This window comes from Gavialis gangeticus, unplaced genomic scaffold (assembly GCF_001723915.1).
Source record: "Gavialis gangeticus isolate Ggan-Ray unplaced genomic scaffold, GavGan_comp1, whole genome shotgun sequence".
In the NCBI taxonomy this organism is placed as follows: Eukaryota; Metazoa; Chordata; order Crocodylia; family Gavialidae; genus Gavialis; species Gavialis gangeticus.
This window is the reverse complement of record NW_017728993.1, coordinates 25,651,299-25,663,236: the sequence shown is the minus strand read 5'-3', so window position 1 is coordinate 25,663,236 and position 11,938 is coordinate 25,651,299. Positions and strand designations below refer to the sequence as shown.

Genomic DNA, 11,938 nt, shown 5'->3' with positions numbered 1-11,938 from the left:
GAATTCAAGCATTCAGGTTAAGAAAGCAAAAGTTTCCCCATCAAACCTGAATTCAGTTCTCTTGGGTGCATTCATTACAGTTAAAGGACTTTAATCATCTGATTATATAGCACATTTTTCCACACAACTACCTTTGTCCAGAGCCCAGAAGGGACCTGCTCTGGGATGAATCAGGGCAGTATGTGAAGAAGACTGTACGGCTGAAAGCAGGACCCCTTGTTCACTTGTTGCAGAAGCTGGAAGATGCGAGCGTGACCAAGGATGGCCACGTGGCACAGACACCTGAACGATGTGCTTGCAAACTGGATTTTCCCTCTGTCTCCATGTTTTCGCACTGTGCTAGGAAGTTGCTTAAAACAGGAGTTTTCAGCTGTGTGGTGCTCCTTACCCGCAGGGTCAACACAGCTAGCGAGAGCCATGCCTTGAAGTGCTACAAAATGCCAAGCACTCTGAAAAAGTCAGGCCATGGTGTCCCGAACAAGGTACCCCATATTAGGCCCTCCTAACCCTAACCTCTGTGCTTGCAAAATGGCAGAGACCTTCATCTCACTGGGTTACTGTGGAAAATAAATGCATCAATATTTCTGAAAGCACATAGAATCACAATGAATGTCATAGAAAGCCCCTGAGAAAATTCATTACGTTGTTTTCAAACCCGAGTTTGAGGAGTTCAAGGCACAGAAACACTCCCTGCTTAGCCATTACAGGTGGATGAGTTTTTCTGGGGTACACAAGAACCCAGCTTTGTCCAGGGAGACCTGCTCCTTTCCACGCACCCTGTTATGCACCTCACTAGCCTTATTATATCTGGTCATCAGCAGAGAAGACAAATGCTGCCAAAAAAAAAATCACATCAGAGAATCTGTCCACTGGTTCCTTCGCACTCTTTCAAGCATTTCCTGTAATAAGTTTTTGTTTCTCTACCATCTTTTCTTCTAGGAGACATCCGCATAGTTAAGGCCATAACCTGATGTACTTTCGGGTGGTTAGCACTTGGAAAAAGGTCTGACGATTGAGGCCAAAATCTTCCCTCCATTTTTTAATATGCAGCAAATGGAAGATGTGACCCACCGGTTCCAAGACAGGCCGTGCTGCAGTTTAGATATGGAACGGCGAGCAGTGTGTGACAGCCGTGGAGACCAGCTCTGTGAGTCATGGGCTGTTTAAGTGTCTGTGTCCTGCCACTACCTCTCCGCTGGCCTCATCCTCTGACTGGCAGCATCGACTCCTATGTCCTATCACCTCCCTTCCAAAAACACAGGTGCACATGGGCTGCAAACAGCCATGGAGAGGAAAGAGAGATACGGACGTACTGCTGCTTCAACCATCCTAAGTGCCAACGGAGCTCAAAATAGCTCTTGCCCTAAATCGACCTCTGGTCATACCTCCTGCATGCACAGTCAAGATCCTCACCCCTCCCCTTCGCCTTGGGGGAAGCCCACAAGTCAGCTTTTATCATTTAAATTAAATGACAAAAAGAAAATCTGCATAGTATATCACTCCAGGACCTTTCCCTGCCCCCCACACAAGGCTTCTATTTTTGTGAGGCACAGCACCGTTGATCTTCACATGCCCACAGAGGACTATTGCTACAACCAGGCCTATTTTTGCTGCCATCACTGATGTAGTACACAACGTTCAGGAATGGTAATTACTACAAGAAAAAGCAAAAGCAATCGAAGTTTGCTAGAAAGTGGGGAAAAAGGCAAAACAGAGGAGAAATCTATTCTTGCCAGTTTTTTTAAGCTGCTTTGATAAAAGAGCCTGCCCCCTCTATGAAGAAGTCCTTATGGAGGTATATTTTTGCAGAAGGATCTCAACCCATTTGGACATAACAAGTAAAAGGAAAAAGAAAACTGATGAGTGGCTGCTCTTGCCTTCACTGGTACAGCCGGCTCCAGCCATTCAAGCGAATCTCTGGCTGGCACAGCCCTTCCAATGTTTGCAAACACTCAAAATCCCTTGTGTTTGCCCTCTTTTGATTACCAGGATCATTCCTTCAAATGCTGCTGCTTTTGGAAAGAAAAGTGGGTCAGTTACAAAGAGCTTTCAATGGTGTTCCTGCTTAACCCCTGCCAACCCATGGCAAACCCTGCCACAACACTTGCTCGGAGGCTAGAGCACGTCAGATCTTTCCTGAACTGACATTAAATGTTTTAACTGCAGTGCTAATAAGAGTGGGAGCTTGTTCCTCCTAACAGTGAGCAATTAGCCACATCCTCATGAGCCGTAGCCAGAAGATACCTGATCTGTGCGACCCATGTCTCTGCTACAGTGATTTATTGATTCTCCCCCTCCCTGCCATCACGAATTGCTTCCTTTCAGGTGAAGGAGAGTCACCCATTTACCATTCAGGAGGAAGCATTTACAGAACAACCAGTTTCATTTACAGCATATGTCCCTAACAGATTGATAATGCTGTGCTGAAGTTCACAGACATCTGGAGCAGGCATTTTGTCCAGTTTTCCTCCCAAAAACTGAAGATGAGCACTAATTATTGCTCAATGTTTTTTGTGGAACAGGAGGGCCAGGAAGGGAAGTAAACCAGCTGCTCGCAGTACAGCCGATGGCTCACACTTCCAGCCCCCACCACAACCTGTCAATGCACGTTATCTTCTGTGTTTGAACAAAGAGCAGAGCTGCCGGTTCTGTGGGGCAAGGCCCATGTTTTGCCATCGCGCTTTCCGTTCCCAGCAGCACAGATGGGTTTGCTGTTGCGCTCGCACCAAGCGCTCCTTGGAGCGGTGTAGTTTCTAAATGGCTGTTTCAATGCTACAACAATAGCCGGCATTGAGGGACTGATAGGACAGCTCCTAAGAACTACACACAATTATGCAAAGCTCCAGAGCAACAAAAGCCTTCACAGAGGACTTGGAAAATGGATTTTCATATGACTGCCTACTCCGGCATGTTTGCCGATTCTGAACACTGCAAGCACAGTGTTTTCCCTACGTGACATTGGTTCTTTGTGACAGACCACCCTAAAACTCCTCGAAAGCCAGAAGAATAGCAACAGGATACTCTTGAGCTACATCTTTAGCTCATCAATATTGTGCTTAACTTGACTAGACAATCTGAAGTAACAGAAGTGAAGTTTTTTGATAAGTCAGGGCCAAACATCCAACTCATCCTAGAAATCCCTGAAGAGTTCAGGCAAGGTATGTTTATAGTTAGGGACCTACCTAAACCGCGGTTTCACAGATTTCGTGGGAACAGCAAAACACATTGTTGCGTGCAATGGCCATGATCTCCCATGAAACCACCCAAAAAAAAGCACTAGGGACAGACTGAGCAAAGGTGCCCCCCACCAGTCAGCGGTGAGGGGCGGGCCACCACGAAGTGCCCACAAAATTGGCTCTATACCACCAAAAAACCCACCGTCTCCCCACAACTGAGGTAGGTCCCTAATTCTCCTAACCTCCTAAATGTATCGTTTCACTCACCAATTAAGCGCTGCCACCTCTGAAGTGAGGACATTTGTTCAAATGCTAACCCTACAGCTACAGAAAAGTTTAAATACGACACAGAAAACTATTAGCTAAATTTAAACTGCAGGGAGGAATTTAGCAAGACAAAGTTACCCCAGCTAGGAAACCAATCAAGTGATTGGGACTAACCTTCACTCAGGAAATCTCAGTCACCTACAATTAAGAATGGCATATACTCTGGGTTCACACACATGGGTACATGCATGCACACTTTTCCCAGCTGTCAAAACTTCCTCGTTTTACCACTGTTCCAAATTCACATTATTCCCAGGCAAAACAAATAATAATAATCAAGCTATTCACTTTGAAAGAATGTGCCACTTCAGCCAAAACCTCAGAAGTACAATCTAAGGTTTTCTCAAGAACTGGTTTGTGGCAGGTGGACCCCGCAGCATGCAACTCGTGTAGACGTACCCAAACCAGCTTGGACCTGGACAGCACCAGGCAAGCCACAGCAGCACAGACCTCAGCCTGGGCTGCAAAGGCCATTAAGAATCAGGGTTAAGATCTGGTAATTAGCCTAGAGCTCAGTGCTACTGCAGCCATACTGTTATGCCCATCTTTGCTAGCCATTTTAAAGCTACCTGGGGTCATCTACATAGGCTATAGCCATACCCATTGCAGCACAGACAGATACCCCTAGCACACCCCGCAGACAACACTTCCAAAGAGACAACACTATGGATCTGCTCCAGAGGCAGGTCTTTGCAGTTATTAATGGAAAAGTTATCTTGCCTGAGCCGGTGTTGTGGATATCCCCAAGTTATGCTCAGGGGGAGGAGAGGCTTGGTATTGTACCGGTGGCTCTAGCCATTCACATATTACAAAAAAGCCAAGTTGAACCTTAACTTTAAAGCTCTTCCCTGGCAACCACATGCCTCTCCAAGTGACTGCTTCCCTCTATTTCCCATACTGGATTCCTCCTTCTCCATAGGACCCTCTCTCACATGGAATTTTTTGGAGGGACCGATGTATTCAACTTTGGTGGAGAGGAGAGGAGGTCTGAAAATAAGAGCGAAGGTTGGATCTATGGCAAGCCCGCACCCTTCCCTCTGGACACAGTGTGGGATGCTGAAAATAAGAGTAAGATTTTAAACTGGGTTTAGAAAAATTTCCCTCCGCTCTTCTGGTACCATCACTGGATTTTTATCTAGTTCCAGTCATTAGAATTTTATGCTCAAGTAGCCAGAGACTTAAATAAATTAAATACAATTATGAGCTGAACTTTTCAGCTGCCTTCTCAGAAACCCTAATCCAGACTCATTTACAAGCAACATCCTTCCAGGTCAGTTATTTCTTTGGCTTACAGTCAACTTGCTCAAAATAATTTGTTCTGTGGAAAAGTTTTAATCCTGTGAACTACATTTCAACTTTCTCACATTCTTCTAAATAATGTTTTATGTAACAGGGCGAGGAGGTGAAGGACTGGACTGGGCTACTAGTTATATTTGCCAGCAAGGAGGTGCTCTTAGAGAATAATACATCCATTAAAGTCCCCTTTGTTCTATGCTTGGTACCTTTGACGTAAGGTCCCGGTGGAAAATGCCTTTATAGTGAAGATAACTGAGTCCCAGAGAAATGTCCCAGGCCAATTTCACCCTCACTGTCCAGGGCAGATGCTGGTTACTGTCTAAAAGCTGTTCCAGGTTACCACAGTTGATGTACTGAAAAGACAAAACAGAATTTGCCATTAATTACTTAAGTTAAGCTTGATGTTAACAGTTCAATTGAAAGATTTTGCTGTTTTCAGAAAAATTCTCTCTGCGTTTGGTATGACCTAGACAAAGACTCATGTTAATTATTTTAAAATATACTGATACTAAATTCTAATAGGCAGCCACCCCATACTCCTCTCACAGTAGTTGGATATTATGGTGATGGGCTCTTCAGAAACATTAGCTATGCAGCCACAAGCCCCAAAGTGTTTTGCAGAAGTTGGTGTCCTAAATACAACACAAAGTCAAAGCACAACAGATGTTTAAATACTGTGCGATGCATGGTACAGTAGCGTTGGGTGGTTGTTAGCTCCGTGCACAAATTCAGCACCAACAGGATTAAATATGCTCCATGTATATAGCTAAGGCTGCACCTGGCAGCTACTGAGAGTGCCTGGAATAGATCCTTTGCCAGCGAGGGGCTCTGTAAAGCAATGTGAAACTCCACTCCTCCATAATGTCATCCTTCCACCTCCCTGCACATCCCCCTGACCAGGAGACTGAGTGAAGCTTGCTCAGCAGGGCACATGGCAGTGGGAAATTTAAACAGCTGCACCAGGATTCACAGTCTTCCCCATAAAGGTACTAACTTGGCTCCCCTGCACTTTGCTGAGGAAGTCCCCGCGTACCTGGCACACAACGCCCTCTGCCCCCAGCATCGACCTTTCTCCTTCTACCACGATCTGGCCAAAGGTTCATATTTAAAAGTGTCAGTATACTATCGTGGCCTGACCTTGCAGCTATATTTTACTGCAAGGGGGAAGGGAGAACAGGGAATTTTCTTCTCACCACTCCAACCTAGATAAGACATCTGGAAAGAATTTTAAAAGTTGTACGTTTCCTTTCCCAAAACTAGAAAAGGCAATATCACAAAAGGGGGCTGGTGATTCTGGTCTAACATACATATTGATGTGTGCCAGTTTTAGGTCCTCTCACCTGGGCAAGGCACCATTTATATCTGGTATTATCAAGTCCGACACAGAACGCATGCTAGAAAAGGCTTGCAAGTTCTTTGATTTTTTTCATTAAATTACATGAACAGAAAGTACACCTAAAATAAAGGTGGAAGTGCTTATGGGATTGGGATTAAATAGCATCCTGACAAAACTGGAGATGAGTCCTGAAAACACTGAGATGAAATTCAATAAAAGCAACAATAAAAAAGGGCAAAATGCAAAAAAAACCAACCAAACAAAAAAAAAAACCCACACTCAGAAAGGAGAACAAATGCACAGATAAAGAACGGGAAATAGCTGTCTAAACAGCAGTACACCACAAAAGGATCTGGGGATGATAGTAGACCTCAAATTAAGTCAGTCAACAATGTGATGCTGTTTCAAATAAAAAGGCCAATCTCATGCTACGATTATCACACGCAAGACACAGGAGATGGTTATTGAGCTCTTCTTGGTGCCGGTGAGGCCAGTAGGAACGCTGTCCAATTCAAAGTACCAAACATTAAGACGGTCCTAAATTAGAGAGCGTCTGAAGGAGTTCAAAAAGAATGAAACAAAGTTGAGAAAACATGACCTATAAGGAAAGGTTGAAGGAATTGAGTTTGTTTAGTCTAAAAAAAGACTGAAAGAGAGGAGTGACTGATAACACGTAAATAGGCTATTAACAAGGAAACAGTGATCACTTGTTTTCCAAGGCCACTTCCATAGAGAAAGGCCAAGAAAGAAAAATCAGCTTCATTTGTGGCAAAGATTGGTTATTGGGGAAAATTTTCTAGCTGTTAGGATGGTGAAATACTGGAAGAAGCTCCCTAAGGATGCTGGGGAATCTCTTTTGCTGGAGGTTTTTAAGAACAGGTCAAACAAACACCTGTAAGGGGCCAGTCTGGGTATACCTGCCCCTACTTTGGTGCGGGAGCCTGAACTTACAAGTCCTCTTGAGATCTCTTCCAGTCCTACATTTTCTATGACGCATACTTCTCCTTTATGCTGGCCTTTTCCAAAGCAAAGAGGCAAAAAGGGCTTTAATATTGGACTATCAAAAAGGAATGAATGATCAAGAGCCGAGAAGAGAAAAACCCAACTAAAATCTATTTTAAAAATTCACTCACCTATTGATCATTTGCATACACTAGTTTGATAGAAGATATTATAACCAAATATGCAGCACCCTGGCAGAGAGAGCAAACAGGTTTCCAACTGACACTTACTGGTTATTAAGAGAGGGTCCAACTGCCCCACTTCAAGATCAAGTCCAGCAGGCATAAGCACACTAACAAAAACGCAGCAGAGGAAAGCTAGCTTGCTCCAGCAGCTCCAGCAGGAAACTGAGTCAGGGCAGTTGCGCTGTATTCACAACCCAGCCACTGACTTACAACAGGGAAATCAAACCCGAGTCGTAGTGCGTGGTGTACAGAAGCCACCAGGCCTCCTAGCAGGAACCTGCCGTACTTGGCAAGTGCTACAAAAAAATTCTTAATAAATGCACTGAGCTGCTGGAGACAGAAGTCCTGTTTCTGGGGTCCAATCTTTCCTGCACTCCCAGGCACAGCGGGAGCCTTCCCAACCAAGTTGTCCATGCCATGTTGTACACCATGCTGTGTCACACACCGTGCTTTCTAGCCCTACATTTTAGCCCACAGGCAGGGGACGTTTTCATAGCTTTGTCTTGTGGCCCAGCAGGCCTGGTCTGCGGTTCCTCATGCAAATGATGCTGGTTGAAGCAGCTGCAGTGCATGGCATTGCTATAAGCAGTCAGGCCAGCCTGAAGCCTCCTTTCCCCAAACCCTCCAACAATGCCATTGTGCTCAGTTGTGTTTATTTGCTGCTCTGCCCTAAACACAGAGAATGAGAAGGAGGGCGGCCTATTTGCTACTGCAAGAGGAAAAAAAGGAAGCTTTGTTCCCAATACTTGCTGTTTACCCTGCTGCCACCACGAATGAGCTCTGCGCGATAAGAATATGCTGCAGGAGGGAAAGTCGTTCTTGCTGCAGGAACATTGGACTTCATTATGCCCCTGAAACATTTTGGTGCCAGAGATCTCAGGCAAAGTACGTACAGCTGCAGCACGGTCCTAGTCTCAAAGCAACGCTGCAGGCATTAAAACAGGTGTTGCACACATGTACTTGCATGTAGGGGAAGAGATTAGATCAGGCTGCAAGTGTGAACACGAAGGATGCTGTTGGGAAAGTTTCATGGAGACTTAAAAATGGAGCGCTATTGGCACCTTTTCACAACGGACTCACAAGTCGTGTGTCATCACACGGCAGGGCCGCAGCGGCTGATCGACTGCGTCACAAACAAGCTCAGAAGAACAGCAGATGAGTGACTAATTTAATCTGGTTGCTAGATATTAAAAGGAATTGCTATGGGTTTCATTTACTTTTTGCCTCAATGATGACTCAACAGAACAACGTTATCTTTGGCATAGCACAGATGTTGGCACTGCAGCAAAGGTAGAAGTGTTCCCTTCCTACACCTTTATCCATGCTGAAATCTAGCCAGGCTCCTGGTGCCAAAGTAGAAGTCCAGCTTGCTGGTTCAACAGGAACAAATCTGTATTGTGCCTCTTTCTAGAGGAGGGGTGAGTTTCCTGAAAAAATCAAACTGCCTCACAGGTCAAACAAGTCAGGGCATTCTCTTGCTCGGTCCTAAACCAGGCCTCCATCATAGCTTCATCCACAACGACAGACAGACATGGGACTCTTTCTGCACTGCAACCAGGGAGAATATTCGAGTGACCTTGGGAGTGAGCTAGCCTGCAGGCCAGCTACAGCAGCGCTGTCAGCCCCACACTGTCAAAAACGAAAATAATGATCAAGTTAGCCCTCAAAATCCCACAGTACGGGCTTAAATGTTGCATTCCTTTGCCATCTGGTTTTTAGCTTAAGCTTCAGGCTTTCAAGGATTTCCTCTGCGCTTAAGAGGTAGACCCTTTTTTTAAAAAAGTAAGTGTGAAGCATCTCAACCACATGACTCCAGCAGCAGGGTTTTTTGTTTTTTGTTTTTTTTTAAAAGAGATTCCAAGTATCACTGAATTTGAGATAAAGACCACACAGTGCTACAGAACACCACTGGCTTCTCACTCAGTCTCAACATAAATAAGCCTGTTGTGGAGAAGAAAGCAAAAGTAACACAAATCACCCCAATGAAACCCACTTAAAAGACACAGATCCCTAAAGTCTGCCACAATGCGAACAGCGCAGCTTGTGGCAACACTGTCCTTGGTGGCTTTGTCCAACGCCTTCACACAACTCTAATGCAAGGACCAAGCTCAGGGGCTCAGTGGGTGCATCTACACGTGCACTGACCTGCTTTAGTTAATGCACATTAATTCTGGTATCTCCACTGTGAGGAGCTAGGAAAATGTGCATTAACCCGTCTTAATACACATTAACTAAAGAGCATGGTTTTTAAGTGACACTTAATGCGCATTAGCTTATTTTAATGTGCATTAGCTAAATAGCACGATTTTTTTAGTGATGCTTTAATGAGCATTAAAACAGGCAAATGTGCATTAAAGCAAACGTGTAGATGCACCTTTGTGATCAGAGCCATGCATTTCAATTCAATTGCCTTTAGCAAGGCTACCACTAACACTAATCTGCTACCAACCGCCTGTGCTATGACCTCATATAACAACTCATTTATAATACTCAGGTACTGGGCAAGCGCAGCATGAGAAAAGTCACAAGCTAAGCAGGACAATTTGAACAGGCTCCCCTCACCACCACGAAGTTTGGTCTCACAAACATAAGCGCACAAAGCACGTGTACGAAGTGGCTAGAGGAACTGTGCATTTCGAGAGGACCTGGAACACAATGAGCAGACTGAGAAACAGCGAGTGGGAGAGCACTGGAGAGCAAAAAAGAAAAAGCAAGGTGGGGAGAGAGCAAGGGATGAATGAACTGCAGCAAGAAGCTGAATGAAGAGCCTGGGCAGGGAGCGAGGAGGGGAAAGGGACTAGATTATGACAGAACACAATCCATCAAAGACTAGCGCAAGGAGACAGCAAGCCAAGACAAGGCCAGGGATTGTGGTTTGGAACAGTGGAACTAACGGGTGGACTTGGATAAGCAATTATAATAATGTCACCATGTTACAAGGGCATGGAGCAGACTTTTGGCAGTGTCAGAGGCAAGAAGCTCGCAGACCATTATTTCTAAGCCTGGAAGAACACAGATAATTCCTGCATTCAACAGTGAAGGAAAGATCAGCTCTTCCCATACACTCAACTTGCTGAGTATTCTCAACAACAAAAAAAAGGCTTTAGAAGCAGCCTGTATTAAGGAGAACAGAGCTCAGTGTTTATTTCTCCTGTTCTAAGAAGCCACTTATTCTCTGCAGTTTACTAGGCTGCTGGCTGCAGGACAACCAGATGACTGCAGCCAGCCCACGTACCCCTCTGCCACCACCGACATAATTAGCTCCTGTGGGAGGACTGGAAATTTCCCAGCTTTTATAACTGCGTTTATCAACTTCGTGCACACAGGCTTGTTATACCAAGACACCGTTTTAGCATCAGCTCAGATATCAGATCCCACAGGCTGGCATGCAGTAGCTCGATTACCAGATTACATTTATCAGTTTTCAAACTGATCCCAAAGCTCTGCTTATTCATCAAGAGATACACAATTTAAAAACAAAAATGTTAGTCAGCCAGCAGGCCTAAATATCTTGGGATAGTGACTTGGCCTCCTTCATGCCTGAACTGCCCAGCACTCTGCTGGCAGTGGACACATGAGAACGAGCCTCTGCTGGAAAGCACGAGTTTGAGATTTGGATTTGGGCTGGGCATTGAGAGCGCAATGCAGAAGCCCAGAGAAGTCCTGTAAGGGAACTGGACAGGATAAGGGACTGGGGCAAAGAAGCACCTCTCACAAGAACGATGCTCAAAAGACCCTGCGTGAGAAACCAGAAGGACCCAAGCAATTTGCAAACAGAAGTGTGGAGCAGGGCACTGCTGGAGAGGGAGCCTGGACTTTTCCTAGAAGAGATAAGGCCAAGAAGGGTTGCCTTTCATTCCTGCAAGTTTCCAGTTTCTAGGTAACTGAAAACGAAAGAGAAACATGCAATTTAATACCAATCTGATTACAAACACTTACTGATTTACAATGTTCTAAAAAATACAAGAGAAGGAAAAAAGTAGCTCAGTCCTGAAGTAACCCTTCAGAGGATTAAGAGTTAATTACCTACCCACCCCACTGTACTCTGAGAAGATATGGCTTTTTATATAGACAATGGCTCAAATTGCCTCTTGCAATAAGAAAGATTCAATGATCTGGTGATTACATCACAGGGCAGAAAAGTAGGAAATCCAGCAGATCCACCTAACTCAGCTGTGGCCCTGGGCATGTCACAAATTGTCTTTCCCTTCTATAAAAGGTCCCTTCCAGCCCTAATGTCTATAAAACCTATGAAAAGAAGAAGGGTGTGAGGGGATGCTTCTACTTCAAAGGGTCAAGTACTGTGCTGCTCTGGAAAGTGCTGTGTAGTTTCATAGTTTCTAGGGTTGGAAGGGAACTGAGTAGATCATCTAGTCCGACCCCCTGCCATGGCAGGAAAGATTACGGGGGTCAAACGACCCCAACAAGGTGTTCATCAAGCCTCCTCTTAAAGCCCTAGGAGCCAGCACCACTTCTCTTGGAAGCTGGTTCCAGATCCTAGCCGCCCTGACCGTGAAATCGCGCCTCCTGATATCTAGTCTGAATCTCCCCTCTGCCAGCTTGTGACTCTTATTCCTGGTCACTCCTGGTCGTGCTCGGGGGAACAGGGACTCCCC

At 45.1% G+C, this 11,938-nt stretch overlaps 1 protein-coding gene across 2 annotated transcripts in view; it reads right to left on the bottom strand.

The window, feature by feature from the left end:
* Window positions 1–11,938, bottom strand: part of TESK2 (testis-specific kinase 2) — a 147,746-nt gene that overhangs the window by 37,731 nt on the left and 98,077 nt on the right. For both annotated transcript variants that reach the window (XM_019501398.1, XM_019501399.1), the window contains exon 5: window positions 5,006–5,152. In XM_019501398.1, coding sequence (XP_019356943.1) covers window positions 5,006–5,152 — 147 coding nt within the window. The remainder of the gene's footprint in view (window positions 1–5,005; window positions 5,153–11,938) is intronic.